General features: G+C 40.2%; 1 protein-coding gene across 8 annotated transcripts in view; it reads right to left on the bottom strand.

The window, feature by feature from the left end:
- ATP2B4 (ATPase plasma membrane Ca2+ transporting 4) overlaps positions 1-20,248 on the bottom strand; it is a 180,175-nt gene that overhangs the window by 73,014 nt on the left and 86,913 nt on the right. For all 8 annotated transcript variants that reach the window (XM_081948026.1, XM_081948030.1, XM_081948023.1 and 5 more), the window contains exon 2: positions 14,085-14,664. In XM_081948026.1, coding sequence (XP_081804152.1) covers positions 14,085-14,280 — 196 coding nt within the window. In that variant the 5' untranslated portion in view covers positions 14,281-14,664. The remainder of the gene's footprint in view (positions 1-14,084; positions 14,665-20,248) is intronic.

Genomic DNA, 20,248 nt, shown 5'->3' with positions numbered 1-20,248 from the left:
GGAGGCGGATGAAGAGGCCCTGATGGCCCAGGCAGCCGCCAGGTGGGTTTTGTGGCACGCCTTTTCCGCCTTCTTGTCCTCCGCCTTAAGGCCTTCCAGGAGGTCGGCCGGTAGGGAGGAGTTGGAGGTGAGCGCAGCGATGGGCGGGTCGACAGTGGGCAGGGCCAGAAGGTCCTCCAGCACTGGCTCCATAGTATAAAGCTTCCTATCTACCCCACTGGGAGAGGACTGCGTGGCTGGCTGAGCCCACTGGCGCTGGATTAGGTCGAGAAACAGCCCCGGGACCGGAACCAGCTCTTGCTGGGGCGCTGGGACATCAAACATGACCGCATTGGGATTAGCCGGAGTGGCATCTGCCGCCGGCGCGGTCGGTTTGGGCTTGATCCCCACCCTGGTGGCAGCCTTGACCTTGTGAAGGACAGACTTGAAAAGGCTGGGCTTGAACAAACCCGCAAAGGCGGGCGCTTCAGGGGGGAGGTCCTCGTCGTCTGAGAGACCTAGCACCTCCGGGTCAGGGTCCTCAATGGCAGAGGCCTCGCTGACCACCGAGGATTCCAGGGAAGGATGGCGAGCACGCTTGCTTGGAGGGGGAGCTGCCTGATTGGGTTTGGGACCCTTAGGGGCCACTGCAGTGGGACTTTTAAATTTCATGGCCTCCGTGATGCCCTTGGCAATGGCACGGGCCATTAGTTCCTGCATGCGGGGCGATAACTCCTCAGAGTCAGAATCAGGATCCAAGCCCTCCTCTAGGGGGGGGGGGAGCCACACCCTGCATATCGTCTATGCTAGCATCCCCAGGGGGAGGGGCCTGCTCACAGGCCCAAGAGGGCGCCGGGAAAGCCGGCTCTGCAAATGACCTATTTGGGGATAGGTCCTGGGACTCCACCTCCTCGGCGAGGACCATCTGGAGATCTTCCCGGGAGGGAGGGATTCCTGAGAGGGACTGCTCCCTGTCTGCCTGGCGTCTGGCCTTCTCAAATTGCTTGTCAAGGGCCCGCTGGCGCCTTTCAGCATCCTTGGCCTCAGCCACAGAAGGGGTCCTGGAACGCTGTTTCCCAGAGCTACCCCCACCACTCTTGCCCGCGCCCCCACTCCCCGATGAGGAGGAACCCTTGCTAGGGGCCTGCGAGAGGCTCGGCCTAGTATCTTGGGAATCGGGGGGACTGGGCAGATCCATAGTCAATGACCACACAAGATGGAGCAAGGCTATGATAAGGCAGAAGGATAGAGATAGACTGGTTGCTGCAATGGGAAACAAAACGAAAGATTCGTTAAAATTGCCATATGCACAGTAATTGAATCAATACATAAGAAATCATCCCATGCTTAATACCAGTCGGAGGCCCAGGGGTAGGATTGGAGCCTGCACCGAGGTGCAAGGCTCCGCAGGAGAAGCAGGGAGGAGAATGACTATCAAAAGGCTTTGGCCTGCGCTTACTTAGGCCTCCTCCCTGAGCCGGTATGATGACCGTTGGAATGGCACAGGAACCAGCACCGCTCGCAAAAATAGACAAAAAAACGAAGGTGGCGATCCTAGCCCGAGAAACCCTTGCTAGGCCCTGCCACCTCCAGCGGTCTCCTGATAACGAGGCTGATGCAAAATGGCGGCCATGGCTGGGCGCGCTATTTTCGCGCCTAAAATGGCCGCCGCAACAGCGTGGGGCTAAGGGAGAGCGAGGAGCGAACGCGCCTTGAATGGCGACGATCGCCCACTCCTCCCTGCGGCCGAGGTCCTCTAGCAGGCCGGGAACGAAAAATACATCGTTTAAAACAACAAACGGGGGGGGGGGGGGCCTGGGAACACAGGAACCTCGCCGCTGCAGCCGCGCCGTTTTAACGACAAGCGGCAGGCCTCCGAAGCCGTCCCATGAGGATCGGCTGAGGGGCACCCCCCACCACCTTCCAGCTTACCTCCTGGCCTTCAAATACAATTTCTACTGGAGAGAAGTCGCAGCAATGAAGAGAGAAACGTCTCACAAGGTTGGGGAATGTTAGGAAAATAGAATTAAAACGCAAATAGAGAGTCCAAGCCAAAAAAAGGATTAATTTAGCTCAGAGCTCTAACTAATTACGTCCAAACTGGCTGACTGAGGAAGAATTCTGGGGGACTGAGCACACCAGGAGGAGGTGTGGCTTAAGGAAAAATAGTTCCTCAGTCCTAAGGGCAAGCAGACTGAATTAACCCATTGCTTGGACTCTCCAAGCGGTGTACAGGAAAAACATTACATTTTTATTTATATAGAATTATTATCTCACAATGTTATCAAAGCAGTTCTTAAAAATCAGAGAAATGCCAATACAGTCTAATTTAATTTTATTTGCTGTCCAAGATCACTTGTTAGTTGGGCAACCCACATACATTTTATTTAAATAAATGGCTGCTTTCCCTCAAATTATGCTCAAAACAATAACACAGGTGATCAAATCACTATACTGAAAATTCTCACATCGTGATAAGCTATAATGGGATATGCTCATATTTATTTATGGTTTTGTGAGTCAAAAAAAGCAAATTACACCAAAAATGATATATTAGATGAAAGCATTTATATACAATGTTGAGAGTTGTCTATGTAATGATTATGACATCCCCAAAATTCATCCCTGACTTTTCTAACTTTATATACCTGTGTCAGAAAAGGTCTGCATTTTTCTTTCTTTTATGGTTAATAGACGACTTCATCAGAAGAGCAATGCCATCCCAAAAGTTAGCTGATTCCCATACTGTACCATAGGCAAATGATATTATGGTCTAGTATGAAATATGGAGGTAGAGTGAAATGGAGACAATAAATTGTCACATTTGAATGTAAACAGTGACAGTGGCTTTGTATAAAGTTGGATGTTCACTCTAGTTTATCAGCAAGGTACAGGGAAAAGTTGATAGAACTGCATGTAAAGTCAGCCAATTTCATGGTCACCAAATAAACATGAAAAACTTTCTTCAGCATATAATGAAAGAATGGGAACAGCCAAAGGGTAAAAACAACTCCTGTCCCTCTTCAAATTTCATCACCTTATTTGGTCAAGCAATATTATGAACACTTACCACCAACCTATAAATTTTTGAAACTTGACAATCTGCATTTATGTGCTATATATATAGTAAGTTAACATACATTCAAAACTCGCAATTATTTAATTTATTTTGCTACATTTATATAACCAGATTGAGAATGGGTTGGAAGAATATTGCAGCAGTAGACTGAAAGCAGCTGGCAGAGCTATGTTGCTTCTTCTTCTTTAGGGATGAGTCAGAATCGCAGTGCTATAGAGGCTGTTAGGTAAAACCTAAATATTACAAAGAAAACATCTGTTTTGAGTGCTTTATTTTGCTAAATTCAAAGCATGTAATGTTAGCACATATAACACGCCTGAAGATTTTGTTTTACTGTCAGACTGGATTGGAAAAAATGGCAGGGAATAGACACCTGAAAGGTCTAAAAGAGTTTGTCACTGGGAACTTTAGGAAGTCTAAAAATACTTCTTCCAAACTATTCACTACTCTTTTAATCTCTGAAACATTTTAGAAATAAACATTACTAAAAGTTCCATACAATACTGGTTTTCATACTGTCCTTTGACTTACTGCTGAAAGCATTTCACGCAGGAATTTTTTTCTCTTTGGTTTTCCTAATAGAATGTCATCAAAATCAAACCATTTCCTATATGATGCACAAACAAAAAGTAAAGGTAGGATGGGATTTGAGGTTAGATATCAGGATTTCACTATAATTTTTTATAATCAACCCAACATTTGAAGTAATTTCACTACAATGAAATGACAGTTTCAAAGAACTGGTTTGTTCTGAGTTTTCTTCAGAAATAACATTCCATATTTTTTTCTTTAGTATTTTATTGCCACCCCAAAAATCTAAAAACAAAAAGATTTTAGTCTTCTTCAGGATGATGAGCTCAGTAATTCATCTGTCCAACAACTTTGTATGATAGACTAAGTTTTAAATTTCCATGATCCTAGCTCAACAAACTAATTGTTATATACCACTGTGGCTTTTATTTATGAAGACCAAGCAAACTAATTTTAATGAATACGCAGATACCTCTGGGCAGAACTGATATTTCTCAAGATAGTATAGGGATTCGTCCAGGGATAAGAAAACAAAAACCTTGGCAGAAAAAAGATCAGAATAGTCGTTCTGCATGGGTAACCACCTGCATGTCAGTTTCTGTGATAGATGGAATGCGCCTCTGAATTCCTAGCAGCCACACAAATTCAGGAGACTTGTCAAACTTTCCTCAGAGAGCCACATTCCCGCCCACTCACAATGCATGAAGAGGCAAGAGAAGGAAGAACCTTCTTGAGTTACTAAAAACTGCTGGCCTCAACACACACACATACATACACAGAGAAAAATGCATTTTTGCTTTTAACCCAAAGCAAGCTCTTTTAAGGAAAAAATTAATGTTTCCCAGTGTTTCGGGATTCTAAGGGTGAAGCAGGCACAAAGATGCTGAATTTACAAAAAAGACTTACTATGATACTAAACCATCAGAAGACATTGCCAGGGCCCTGAGGCAGAGTAGCAATCTTCAAAGAAGGTAAATGCTTTCCTAAAGCATGAAACTATGGAATAGTCTAACACATGGTTTAGGAAGCCTCTAACTCTTCCCTCCCCCCCCAAAAAAGATTATACAACTTTGCTTATGGCTATTATGATGCCTATGTATTGTCTCAGCACCAGAGGCAATAGTAATTATGGAAGCATGTATGGGAAAGTGCTATTGCACTTCTGTCTTCCTGTGAGCTTCTTATGGACATCTGATTGGCTACCATGGAAACAGAATGCCGGACTTGACTAAAAATGCTAGACTTGAACAGAAGAGCGTTACTCTTCTGTTCTCTTGAAGGCATTTTCTGACAGAGGAATCATTTCTTTGCTTCCACTCTCCATGTCCCTAAGCTTATATGTTATTAATACGAATCACTTCAGGGGTTACTTATTATTTGTACTTTCTTTTTCTTATTGGAAAATAATAAATCTAGCACCATCAGGAAAACAAGGATGATTGGAAGCAGATGAGGAAAGAGGATGGAACATCATACTATTTGGAATGAAAGATTTGTTTGTAAACTTCTCTGGGGCTATATTTATATAAACATAAGCATGGCAAGCCCAGTCTTACCTTGTCATTCCCTCCTTTTTCTAATAGGTTGAAACATGTTCAGTGAAGTCATATAGCCTCTCAAAACTCCTTTTCTCTCCATTTACTTTAACGGATATATCAAGTCATATTGCAAAAAGACTTTATAGGGCCAATCTTTCCTCTTTTGCTTTAATTCCCTTCTCAGCAAGAATAATCAAGTAGTTTTGTATAACTGTAACAAATAACCTTGGAATAGCATTTGCAAACCCTACAGGAAGATTGTCTTCTTTCTATTTTAAAGCACTCTCAATTCAATGGTATTGAACATGCAGTTTAGGATTCAAATCTTTGGGAGTTTACAAACTTGTATGCTCCTATTTAAGCTACTCAACATAGCTTTTCTAAATCTGTAAGCCTTCCAGATTTCAACTCCCAGAATTCCCTAGCTAATATGCCACTGCTGATAAATTTGGGAATTGAACATTCTTATTATACTACCTAATACCAAGATTGTAGAATGATGATTTAGCTCAATAACATGACTTCTTATGTGAGAATGGGGAGGGAGGAGAATTCCCACTGGAGGTAATCTATATGCATTTTGCTGCTATGATACAGAAACAGGTTCTACCACTGTCTGCTCATAACCTTTTGCTTGTATCCAATAAAAGTTTCTTCACAAAGATAACTTGGTGAATGTTTATCTCATGAAATAAAAACAGAAATACAGAAAACACCTGTAAGTCTGTGAGGCACAAAAGAGCAATAATTATCCCCCTGGGTTCTAAAAGTATTTAATATAAATGTATGCTAGAGGTTCTCTCTCTCCCTTTGCCTCTCTTTCTCACACGCACACATTTCTCTCAGACCCACAATGCTGGCTGTTCTCTATGCCAGTTAATTATCCAGTGTAAGTCCCAAAGTGGCTTTTTGAAGAGGCAACTGGACTTTCTTGTTTTCCTTTGAAGATATTTTGCTTCTCATTCAAGAAGCTTCTTCAGCTCCTATCTGGTGCATTATGTTTGATAAACAAGCCAAATGTCTTAAAACCTGAATGACTGAGAATCTCCATATACATTATCCAGTGTGCAGAATGACATTATCAATGTCAGTTTCCTTCTGTCTTTTGTCTGAATAGTGAGACAAAGATCCAGCCAAACCACTGGACTGTAGTTCCTATCCTCTCTCCCCCCTCCCCCCAAGAATGACTTCAGAGTAAATACACAGCACGTACATCCTTTAAGTTTTTACAGCATACTAATTGTCCATTCATTTTTAAAATAAATAAAAAAGGCTTTAAAGACTCAGGTGTTTCATGAATCTTGGAATTCATCAAGGGAGCATCTGCATGTACACTGACGATGGTTAGGAGCCAAGCAATGCAAAAATACCACCACCATCCCAAACAGACACCTTCTAAATGTATTGGACTAGTATAATTCCTAGCCAGTATGCCAAACGCTGGCAGGAAGCGCAGCCTATGGTGAGGCTAGCTTTGCTAATCACTATAACTTTCATTATGGTGACTATGAAGCAGATGTACCCATGCTTGTCCCTGAAGACTTCAGAAGCACTGACTTTCATTTTTTATTCATTATTTTTATAATGGTTTATGTTATCTAGAGTGCAGTTGCTTGTAGTCTACCTATCTGGTTGTAGAAACAAGCAGAAACCAACACAAAGGGGAGAATGACCATTGGCTTACCTGAAGGGTCCTTTTCTGGGTGCTGCAAAGGAGAGTCCAAGCATGGGTTAAATACAGCCAATCTGCCCAGGACTGAATTGAAACTTTAAGCCATGCCTCTGGTGCCGACTAATCTTCAGATTTTCTTCAATGAAGGCGTGGACAATGTGCGCTGAGAAGTTCAGGAACAAGGTCAACGAAAGTTATAACAAGTATCCATAAGTTCCACAGAACCATAGAACAACTGGCGGAGCAGACCCCAGGGCGGGGTTGGACTCTCCTTCGCAGCTCGCAGAAAAGGACCCTTCAGGTAAGCCAATGGTCATTTTCCTGGGTGCTGCTGTGGAGAGTCCAAGCATGGGACATACCCAAGCTAAGTGTCACTAGGGCGGGAAGCGGAAGCGTCCAGGGTCTTTCCGCTGGTATGAATGCCCTGGAGAACTCGCCTCCCAAATGCCCCCTCCGCAGAAGCAAATTTGTCCAGTCTGTAGTTTCGAACAAAGGGAGACAAGGAAGTCCACGTTGCAGCCTTGCAAATCTCCTCTCTCGGTGCCTGGGTAGCCCAGGCCACCGTAGTGGCAGCGCTTCTTGTAGAATGTGTGGTGATATGGCGTGGCATCGGAATAGATTGAAGAACATGGGCCGAGGTGATACAGGCCCGTAGCCAGCGACCGATGGTCTGAGCAGAAACTTTGCGGCCCAGGGAGGCCGGTTGAAACGCAACAAAAAGTGATTCAGAGCTTTAGTTACTATCATTTCTCAATAAGTAAGTTAAAATAACTTTCTGGTTTTAAATTTGAGTAAAATGAAAAAGATGGAGAGAAGGGGGATCAACCTGTAGAATTTAAAAACATATTTTTACACTGGACAAGATAGTTCCCCCCCTACACATATTCCAGAAGATCTGCATTTGACTGTCAACCAAACCAGATGGTACATCCATAATACAGGATGTCAGTAGGAAATTTAGTATTTTTACTATTGGCAATAGCATGTTTGTGGCTAAGGAACCCAGGAAATATAATGCCACTAGAGTTGACAAGGGTTAAAATTTTGACAATTTCCGCCCGTTTCCAGAGGGGTTGAGTATCAGAGGCTTAATCATCTATTTCCTCTAGATCCCTGCTGAAAATCAGAAAGTGCAAATAATGCAATTTTCAGGAATACCAGAGTTCTATATAATTTCCAGCTGTGGATGAAGGCAGTACGTGACTGAATTTGCTCCTATTCTTGCACATATACTGTGCTTGAAAGTGAAAGCTTTTGATATATAGAAGATTTTCTCTCCCATAACTGAGCAATCAACTCATGTAACTCCCGATCTCCAGACTGAATTTTCACACACGTTTAGTCAAGCCTGGTAGTAAATAGCATTCTAGTTAGGGGCTAGGATATTCAGTGAGGGTTAGGCTGGCCTTCAGATACAATCCTAACCTCTTTTAAAAGAATTAGCACCTCTGCAATAAGAAATTATCCCGTATTGCTAATAGGTAAAAGGTAAGCTGACATTTGATAGATGGGCCTTCCTCAGCATGGAGTTATAGGAGTAGATAGAAATGGGGTCAATAAAGCAACGGGGGAGTGGAAGAAGAGTAGCTATTACTGCCAGCGGGTGAATCATGGCTTTATTTGCTCACACTAGCTTCACCCAAAGGAGATGAAAAAAAGATCAACCTATCTTGAGACAAGAGGAGTTTTTTAATGGAACAGAACAATGTGATGATACAGAGAGGCAACCATGTTCAGCAATAAACTAAAGCCAATGGAAAGAAAAGTTAACTTTGAACAAAATGAGAAATTCCACACTCTTGGGTGTCATTTGGTTCACTAGGCTACCTTATGTGGTATTTCAGAAGCTCCATTCATTCTATTCATTTACTGGAGAATATTTCTGAGCTTCTGACAGCTTCTCTCATCCCCCACCTCTCTCTTGAAAAGGGCACTGGGCAAGCAAACGCATTTATTGGATCATTTGCTGTATATGTAAACTTCAAGAGCTGACTGCCTAAACATTTCAGCTTCCCCGGGTCCTTCCCTTTGGAGAAATCTGAGGCATAAAAAATCCAGCCTCAGGAATTTGGCAACTTAAAAGGCTGAAGGCTTTACTTCTGTTTAAGGTTATAGTCGGCTAAATGCTAAGTAGAAGAAGACAAGAAAATAAAAACTGGAATAGGTAAGAACTGGACACTCGCATTCCTGGCAATAGAGACTGCTTGGCTGGGATTCAGCAGTGTAAATTGTCCACAGAGAACTCTTATATTTTAATAGTGGAAGACAGAAAATCTCCGCAGACAGTTTGAATCAGCAAAATGCACTCAATAATTTCCTCATTACTCACAGGAAAGTTTCTGGGCTTCCCATACAATTCATCCGAGCAGCATCCAAGTCTCCCATTTGGTACACAAGATAGCTAATCTCGAGAGCTCTATCCAGACAGCAATGTCCCCACGGCTGATTTAGTGCTTATTCACAGCACTGGAGATGAAGTACATGTCAGGGAAGAGGCACAGCTGTGAGAAGCCGTAAATGGCTGCTCTGTCAACTGAACTTCACAAACCATAAACCCCAGTGAAGCAGAGTACACTGGACCACACAGCAAGTCTTGATGTATTATTGAAATACTGCTGGACTATAACCTCCATAATGCTAAATCATACTGGCTAGGGATTATGAGTGTTAAGGAACATCTGGAGTGCTCTGATCTATTATGGTTTCTTTCTTTCCCCAGGAAAAAGCATATTCAAGTGTGGTGCATGTAGGCATAACACCCCTTCTCAGCCACACCACCACTTCCAGTGATATTGGGATAATAATGATGGCCTTTAAGTGCAAGAATTGGCAGAATCATTTAAAATATTTTTAAATAAGATACCAAGTTTAGAAAGATCATTAATTCCCTGTGCTAGCTGCTTTTTTAGGGCATACAGTACACAAAAACCTACAGCAGTAGCATTCACTTTCTACTAAAAATACCTAAAATAATACAAGTAAGCTCCAGTTAGAATAAACACACTCAAGTAAATTATAGGTATGATTTCTTTCATAAACCAAAACATTGAAAACTGGGAATTGGATCGCTTTTTGAAAAAAACAAAACAAAAAAGGAATAATGACTGAACATATTATCTTTTATCTCCACTTCTAAAATGCCTGGCGGGTTGCCTTAGAAAAATCAAATAAAAAATCAAATAAAAAGCAAGGTATCTAGGGATTCTGGCTTTTCCAAAAGACAAGGGTCAGTTGCTTTTCAACTTAAAGGTTGGGGATTGCATTCTGCAGGAATAACCTGCTGGAGACTATATTATATGCCAATGGCAGATGAAAACAAACAGTAGTTGAGCAAAGACCAAAAATGAATGGGGGTATCATTTTTTTCCTTTTCCTGCGCTCTTCTTCTTTCTCCCTTCGTTTTGACCCTTTTTTGCTTTATTTTTTCCCCACACATCAGTCTGTTAGAGAAAAGACTTTCCTGAAGTCTGACTCTCTTTCTTTTGAAATTATCAAAGAACTATAAAAACAAAAGCTGTTATAGCAATGAGATTACAAGTTGCCCAAACTAAGGCCCATTTAGTAGTTTAACTAATTTTAGCCCATCCCAGATACAAAGAAGTCTGAAGAGTTGCAGACTCTTCTTTGACTACAGACAAAGGTGTTTTGTTTTGCCATGACCATAAATATGTAGGTATGATAATGGAGCAGAACTCATTATCTATAAGGACAGAAATAAGATATATGAACTTTGGCTCATATATCATATGTCATTATTCAAATATTGAAAACAAATTTCTGCAGTGAATCAACTTTTAATCCATTAGGAAACTTTGCTTTTATTGTTCTTTTAAGAGGAAAAATTTTTTTGGGGGAGAGAGGATATCTGTTTTAACTATCAATCCATTTTCTCCAAAACCTGTATCTTCTCATCCAAGAAATAGCACATTTACAATTAAACATACACTGCTAACATGCTAAACCTATGCTTTTATATAAATTATTTCATTACTAAATTAAACATACACTGCTAACATGCTAAACCTATGCTTTTATATAAATTATTTTATTACTAAATTAATAAAGGCACTATTGTTAATTGCAATATTAAATTCTCACCCATTTACTATTTGTTTACAGCTTTTTGACAAGTACCATTCCTGTTGGTATACCATAAAACTAAAAGATATAAATAATAAAAGCATATTAAATTATATTACTGTTAAGGGAGAATTTCAGATTTACTAAGTTTTAAAAGGCCAAATTGAAAATATGTATCTTAACTCCTTTGGATGGAGGAGACCATTAGCATCAAAAATCAAGGTGAATCCTTTCTAGAAAGGAAACACAGTGGGAAGGATGCAGAAAGGTGTTCTTTTGGTCAACAAGTGTGATTTTGTTAGGTAGAGGGGATGTTCTCATAAATGTGTTTATTAGAAAACAACCCTAAAACCATTTGAAAGGCTTAAATTGATGAATAACATGCACAAAGCCTGAAAGGCAACTAAACAATCCAGATGGATTTTAAATATTTTGGAGTGATATGATCTCAATTTCATGCACCTGTTAGGTCATGATTTATACCAATTTGAGGACCAATACAGCTCAGCATCCACATTCTTCAAACGACTGGTACATAAAATTGCATCTGAGGACAGCCCAAAATTAATTCTCTTGAATCGCTATAGAAGAGACCCATCAGCACAGTGGCAGCTCTGTGACAATTTTTCATGGGATAGGAGAAAGAATGCCAAGTTACCAAGAAGGCCTGATCGTTATTCAAACCCTGTTTAGCAATGAGTACTTCATCTAGCAGTTTTCCAATCTATTCTCCACTCCCAGGGGGTTACTGCCTGACCACTTGCATTAGTCCTGAGTGCCACGTGGTTCTGACGGTGAAAAGGGGCATCTCTGAAAGCAGTATGGAGAGGAAAATAAGGGTGAGTCAGGCTTGATGAGACAGCCAGGCTGGACCATAGCCCAACCAGTGGTCTACCCCCAGATGTATATGCTCAACACTTGGCATAGGAAACACATGCTTCAGTGATCCAGATTTGGCATTTCCACCAGGACAGCCCTCCTTCTCTAATTACACCTTAGGATTGTCTTTCTCTTGCCACTTCCTGTTCCCAATTGCAGCTGTGAAATATGCTAATCTGCTGCTTACACTACAAAACAAGAGAGCTAATAATAACCTGCAAGTTGTCAAATTGCACACAGAGAAAAGGGCAGAAGTTGGTGTCTCACCGTTACTAATGCAATTGCCATTCCACACTGGCTATGCCTTATATGACTGGATCTGGCTCATTTTCTTTATAGCACTAATGCCTTTTCTCCAAAGAACACCTCATCATTCTAATCGAAGGACAAATTTTCATTCATCCAATCATTCTTTCATTCCCCCTCCCCCTTAAAACATAGGTCAATTGCAATTAGATTCCTCCCTTTTAATCAAGTAATGTTAAAAAATTCTGAATGAGTTAATGATCTAGAAAAACAGAGGCAGATCATACTTTCTCATCCAATAAATTGTAATTTGGTGAGAAATTCTGAATAATCCAAAATCTTATTTTGAACCCTTTGAATACTAGAAAATTAGTTCTACCAAGCTTTATCTTAATTACACCTGTAATCTGTGGATTCAGTGTGGCTATTTACAGTTTTTACATACAAAACTTAGTTTGTTTGATTTCAGTTCAATGCAAATGACATGCATTGATGCAAATGTCATAAATGATACAATCTGTATCTGTGTCATTATTTGTGCTATGGACATTCCTGCAATAGACTTTCTGAAGTAAGACACACCACCCCGAATTACTCCATTAAAATGAGATTTCAGTGTATCACATACTTGTTAAAAGTGCCTTTCCTCATTTACAAGGCTGAGGCTGAAAAGAAAACTAAAACCCTTGACATTGCACTTTTACAAACAAGATTTCAAATCTAGAAAGGAAAGCAGCGATAAGGCTTTGTATCCCATCTAGGTTATGTGTCTCTTATTTCTATTTGGTTTTGTGTAACTTAGGTCACTGAGGGGAGACATCTCTCTAGGGCTGTTATTGCTAAAAAAGTATGCAAAGAATTCACAATTAAATGGCTATAGAACTGACGGGACTTTCATGCTATTTATTACTGCTTTTGGTCTACAACTAGTTTTAAAGCTGCACAGCAAAACACCATTATCAAAAACACCCATCATTTTTCACAATTTGCTTTACAATTTAATTACATTACACACTTAACACACACACACATACATATACAACAACAATATAAATATTCAGAAAACTTCTTTAAGAAGTTATAATTTCTGTGGCTGAATTACTTTGTTTCATTTTTGAAGTATGCTTACTCTTTCAGGAAATGAATTGCTGTTCAAATCAATAATTTCAGCTTGATTTCTATACTATCTATGGAAGTCAGTTTCACATTGGGGATCCTTAGAAGATAAAAATTAGCATAATTAAAGTAGACATACCCATCTCTACCATAATATATTTAAGAGGAAAAAAACATTTATTACATTTTTATGTCCCAGAAATGCCCACAGATGGATTTCTTTGAAGGAAGACTTAGACACAATAAAGTTCTTACTTACAAACTTCCTGTTCTGCTTCTAAAGTAGAGCAGGGACAGCTGGGAATTTTTACACAGAAGTACCTACAGTTTTCCTTGGAGGGCTATATACCCTGTAATTCAGTGTTTTAATATGTGGTGATTTATTCATGAAGGAAATAGGTATTCTTCTTCTAATCTCTGTTCGATTAGATAACAACCAAAAAATTAACCACTACTCTGCCCAACTCTTTTTAAAAATTTATTCATCCTATTTCCTCTGTTTCTTTTAATTTCCATAAACACTATAAATAATTTAAAGCAGTAAAAACACCACATTAAAAGCCAGAATCAAAACATGAATAACACTTAAAAAAAGTTTCCCAACAAACTTTTATAGTTTTGGAATTTTTCCACTCTAACTTTTGTGTTTGGCCAAAAATAATAACAACCACCACCAAAGAAAAGAATCTTACTATGGAGTACAGAAGTTCTGGAATTTCCTGTTCATTTTTAGAAAAATAGAAATCCCCCCCAAAAGCTATTCTGGCCTATGGTTGCTCTCTGCTCATTCAACATTTCTTCATTGTGAGCTACAGGTAGTCCTTGTTTATCAATCATTTGAAAACAATATGAAAGTAACTTTATGACAAATTCTTGCATGGAGGGGAGGGGAGAGATGCAACCAAATCTTTAGAATCCATGGAAGACTTAACTTGTTTTCCCACCAAGGTAATTACCTCCTTACCTTCGATTGGTGAAGTCTTCAATCTCTTGCAAATATTATGCACTCCCCCATAGGTATCATTTATTCGCGTCACTGCCTCCGCACTGCGAAGCTCCATAAGATTCCGTAAGTCCATAACGGAGCAGCCAAAGTCCCCTTCATAGCTGCCTTCTGCCACAGAGTTCCCAGGATGATGATCTGCAGAGTTATTTGTCATCTTGACCACAAGGGAGTGGGTTCAGTGAGGAAACAGGCCAGAAAAAGTTGTGTGCTCCTTTTCACCTCTAGATCTCTTTCCTGTACTAAGAGCAGGCAATGAAACTTTTGGAGGTCCACATGAAATGCAGTCCAGTGTTTGGTAGGGTATCAGACACAATTCCTCAGGGAGGAAAAAGGATCTAGTGCCAGATTGTAAGACTGCAGATCCAGCACTTCCTTTTCTTGCTCCGTAGGTGATACTACTGCAACTAGCCAAGTTCAACTTCTTCCGATGAAGGTGTAAACAAGATGCACATGTTACTGTGGAAGCAACCTTAGCAACAACCAGCAGGCATCTCCCAGAGAGAGAAATGGGTTCCCTGGATACCGTCTTCAACCAAAACTGCAAGACAAGGATTTGAAGCAAAAATTATAGTTAATAAGAGGCCCAAGAGGCCAACTAATGTGCATATGGGTGCAGCAGATGTAAATGCAACAGCAAAAATATCAGAATGGGGAATGAAATTGCTGGGGAGATAGCAATGTTAAAAGAACAAGCTGGTGGAAAATGCAGTCTTCTAAATTGACCACTTAAAGGGCTTTTATTAAAGTAACCATGGGAGACATTCCTTAATAGTTAACCCCTATTTAGTCAAGTGTTATATCCTTTTATCCATATGAAGAATTGCAACTGCAGCTTTTATTTCAGTTTAAAATACAATCCAAAATATTAAATATTCCAACAAAAACCTGTGCCAGCATATGTAAGATAATGTTTCATACTACATGCAGAAGACTCTTTCATTTTAATTCATTTAATGATGGATAAATCACATTTTAAGTCAACCCATTTGGTCTCTCTCTGTCTCCTCCATGATGGATTTGATGTTAAATTCATCTGCATCCTTAACACTTGATTTTTAAATAGCGCTCACAAAGAAGTTGAGGCTATTTGCATTGAAAAGACCCATTTTTCTCAAAGCCAGTTTGCATCCCAATATAAATAATAGGGAATGGTTTCCATTAGGATAACACTACAACTGAAAAAGATAAATCCCCCCCCACATACCCACCTGTAATTCCCCTGACAGTTATAAACTCCCCTACAAGTAGCTGCTATTTGAATTTTAAAAATCTGTTACCTTAAATTCTGTGTATTGCTTTCACTAACCTATTTCCCCAAGTAGTACAATATCACTACTCTGCCACACAGAGGTTGGACAGAAGTGGGTAAACTTTCTAACTAACGTTAAATATTTTCTCCCAACAAAGAAGCAATTCTCTCTAGAATTTTTATAAATAAATCATTTTTAAGATTAAGTCCAATTTATGGTTAAATTGGCCCGGGCTCTCTGACTCACTTGTTCCATGCATTGTATAATGATTTTCTATTTTGATATCACATGTCTCCTTCCTCCCTGAATTTTTCTTTCAAACAAAAAACTGTATTGATTAGAGAGAGATTTACATCTGATCCATTGATATGAAGGCTTAGCAACATAATTAGCCTAATGTTCACTAGAGGACTACAGTAGATTTCCAGATCAAGAATAGCAAAGATTAACTTTTTACTATGCAGGCTGCTCATCTAAGTTTCCCACGTACCAAGAACACCAAATGTTTTTCAGCCAGGAATCAGTTTATTTTTTTTCACAAAAGCACATTTACAGATAGAACATCATAATAGTAGTAACGATATTAGGGCAATTTGGAGAAAACTTTCTGGAAGATTCCAACAAGCATGATACACTTATTCTAGAGCTGTGGTGGTGAACCTATGGCATGCAGAGCCCTCTGTGGCCATGCGAGCCATCGTCCCAGCTCCACTCCGCTCAACCGCACATACACAAGCACCTCCCGCAGCCATCTGTCAGACATGCACGGGGCTGGGACGCATGCAGCGGATGCACGTGCATGCGCAGGGCACATGTGCAGTTGTGTGTGCATGCGTGCATAGGGTAGGGTACATGGGAGGTCACATGTGCATGCGCGGAGGGGGCGCAGGCAGGGGTCACACATGCATATGCAGGGGGAGCATGAGGGTTTATGCACACATGCAGGGGGCAGGGGGCACAGGGGAGTCATACACACCCCACGCATGCAGGGGGCGGATCACACATACATTGCATTATGGGTATGCAAGCGCTTTCGGCACGTGATGAAAAAAAGGTTAGCCATCACTGTTCTAGACCATTTCTAGTTAGAAGATAGCAAGAAAATTGCACCATCCCGCCAGTTTTATAGCCTGAAGTAAGAAAAGTCTGAGGCAGGAATTGTAAAGGCTAACTCGTTTATTAACAGAACTAACTGACTGGGACGAACAACACTGAACTCATATGACAGCTATTTATAGGTGTAGCTGTCAGATGGGGAACCAATGGGAAGAGAGTCTTTTTCCCGCCGGCTGGCAGCCGCGCCTGGGCCAATCAGAGGTGCTTCTCTGAACGCCCTCTGGTGGCCGAGGCTGGCAGGACACAACAATCCCAAATCAGGGATCTTGCTGTTGGATATAGATAGCTCCATTTTGGGTGGTTCTGAGGGCTATTTAGTTCCCAACAGAAAGCCTGTAGGTTTCTTGTCTTTGCTACTGTTTTCTAATGTCCATCTTTTGGAAGTGTGTGTACAGTATTTGTGTGGGTAATCCAACTTTCTTCTTTCAAACCTGCAAATTTCCTGAGCTATCTATAAACTACACAACAGCACTTTCCTTGAAATCAAGCATCATTATGATTTTTAGGAGGAAGTTTGCATTAAAAGAGAGTGAAAATGACAAGTTCTGCAGCGTTCTGAGTTAAAGAAAATATACTGTTATTCAGATACAGTCTATTATTTGCTATTTTGAACCAGACAAAGGGACATAACAGAAGCAAATAACTAGGTTCTACTACGTACCAGAGCATCCAATAGTGCAAATGACAATATGCCTAAGAAAATCACCAGTTGCAATAGGATAGAAAGAGGAAAAGTATAACAGATGGATGTTGGTGGAATCCGGAGGGATAATAAGGAAGTCTTGAAAGGACACCCTGTTTTGCTCCCTAGTCTCATCCTCCTCCAGCCTTGATAACAAGGCAAGGATTGCTAGCAACCCTCTTCCTGCATCCAGAATTCTGAGTTTAGTGGAGGTTATGTAACAGTAAAGCTTGTGAGTCAATGTATCTCATTCACTCCTCAACAGAAAAGGACCCGTCTATAACACTCCATCTGTTTGCAGGAATCGGCTCATACTGTAGGGCTAACTATTGGCCAAATCTGAAGTGTCAATGGAGCTGAATAAATATAAATAAGGTCTCATTGGCCATTTGGACTTGTGGGCACATTAGAACTTAGGAAAATAAACAATCTGCTCTTGCAAAATAAGAGTAGTTTGGCCATTCAGAAACTGGCAGTCAGCATGGAGCTGACCAAATACAACAATGACTAACTTGAAGGCAAAGAGCTGAGGAATGAGTTCTGTCTCCAGCACTCAATTGACTTATTACCTTCAAATTTATTTTTGTGCTGGGTGGGAGGGCAGACAGGCAGGCTTCCAAACAAAGCATTGGTTTGCAAATAGACCTCCATTTTTTCCTAAGACAAAATATTCTTGTTTTAAAAAGCAGTTCTAAATGCATTTTTAAAAATAAAAATAATGCTGGATGCTGTCATTTTGCTGCTTTGTGGTGTGAGAGTTTATTTTAAAAAATTAAAACAACTTTAAAAATTATAAAGGCAAATAGGACAAGTACTGGTGCTTGCGATCACACTGGTACCCATAGAGTTCACTTTGGAACCCCCCAGATGTTTTGGGTTATGAAATATTTGCAAATTGTATTTGTGGGTCATACATGTACTTAATTAGAACACTGCATGGAAAGGAATTTTAATTTTCTTTCATTGTATTTTGTCAAATGAGAAACACCTCCTCCCCAATACATGGAAAATACGTACCCTTTCTCTTGTGCCATGATTCTGATCTGAATTGTACTTTTTCCATCAGACTATTTATTATTGAAAATATGCATTCCATTAACCATGAATGTGTTTTATTCTCCTTATGTACACTGATAGCATATGCACCAAAGACAAACTCCTTGTGTGACCAATCACACTTGGCCAATAAAGAATTGTATTCTAATAATGAATTCTATATTTGAATGAACAATTGTTTTAGAATAAGATGGAGCTTCCCAAATGTTCTTGGCTCACGGCACCACTACCAGTTTCCAAACTATGTACTGTGGCCCTATGGCACCCTTTCACAGAGTTTGGGAACCATGATAATAAGAAAATAGTCATGACCAGGAAAAGAAAGATGTAGTAAAAAACATAGAAAAAGACCGGGAAGTTAACCTATTTGGGATTCATGTTCCAACAATGCACGCAAATTGCGTCTCTTTCAGTTCTATGGATTCTGTACTTCATGATCCTCAGCTAATAAACCCCAATCTTTAAATCTGAGATTTAAATCAATATCACTGAGGGAGAAAGAGCAAAGAATGATACAGAAGTGCTACATTGCAAGGGAGGGTTGCAATTTTGTTGTATTTAAGTACAATGAAAATAAAGATTATACTTATAAGGAGGGTTCCTTGGGAACAGCAATATTCCCAAGAGTTGGCACTGGCATGGATGCTAATAAGTCCAGACTGAATCCAGGATGGGTTTAGCCGACAGGAACATAAAAGCATACACAGTAAGTTAATTTATTTACTACAATTTTTCTGACAGCTAGACATGTGTTTTGCCCTGGAGCTTTCAACTTAATTTTGCTTATTTGGATTTATTGATCCCTACTTGGGCATTAACCATGTTTTTTGTCCCTTTAGATATACACCTTGATTCTTGATTTACACATTGGACTGGATCACTTTTTAGCTTAGTGATCCTTTAGTCAAACTGAATTCTGTTCACTCAGTCTTTGCTATCCAACTTTCAGTTCTCAGAAGTGTGTAAAATAATGATTTAATGGTGAATGTAAGACTAGGTCTGACACCCAAGCTGCAGTTAATTTAGTCAAGGAAACCCATTGTACAGATAATATGGGTGTGGGGGAAAGAAAATATTCGATACTTTCCTAAGTTTCTCTGAGGGAGGAAAGCTTTGTCAGAAAAACAACTAACTTGGATTTTAATTTAAGCAAAATTAAGGGCAAACTTTATTTACATACGTAGCCATTAGGCCACATCCACATAGTTGCTTTGGTCTGCTTTCCCCCGACCTGAAGCTATCAGGGAATCATTTCACTCTAAATTTTGTTGCCCCACATCCCTTCCTTGCCATGAACACACTTAGTGGATGCTGAGTAATTGCCCTTATGGGCTCTAACGCACAACATTATAAGGACTGTAACTGGCTGAAATCCCAGCCCAACCCAACCCAACATCTACTACTACTACTACTTAAAAAGCCTCCTCCACAATTGGTATCTACAATATTCCGGTTAATCCACTTTTAGTTATTGTTATGGCAATAGTTGTTTCGATGGTTGACAGCTAGGGTTTTTTGCTCTTTCCTAGTGTACTGTTAACCAACTGGACATTTTTTATTCATTCAAATTATGATTTGAGTGACCTCTCAACCAGTAGGTGGTAGCAAAGAACTGGAAGTTTTGTACAAGCAGTCTTCGATTTACAACAGTTCATTTAGTGACCATTCAAAGTTACAACAGCACTGGAAAAAGTGACTTATGACCATTTTTCACACTTACGACTGTTGCAGCATCTCCATGGTCACATGATCAATATCCGGATGTTTGGCAAGTGGTTCTTCTTTCTGATGGTTGGTTGCGGTGTCCCGGGGTCATGTGATCACCTTTTGCAACCTTCTGACAAGCAAAGTCAGTGGGGAAACCAGATTCACCTAACTACTGTTTTACTAATTCAACAACTGGAGTGATTCACTTAACAACTGTGGCAAGAAAGGTCATAAAATGGAGCAAAATTCACAAGAACTGTCTCACTTAGCAACATAAATTTTGGGCTCTGTTGTGGTTATAAGTCGAGGAC

Source organism: Natrix helvetica, assembly GCF_964273705.1.
Source record: "Natrix helvetica genome assembly, chromosome: 3".
NCBI lineage: Eukaryota > Metazoa > Chordata > Lepidosauria > Squamata > Natricidae > Natrix > Natrix helvetica.
This window is presented reverse-complemented; position numbering and strand designations above follow the sequence as displayed.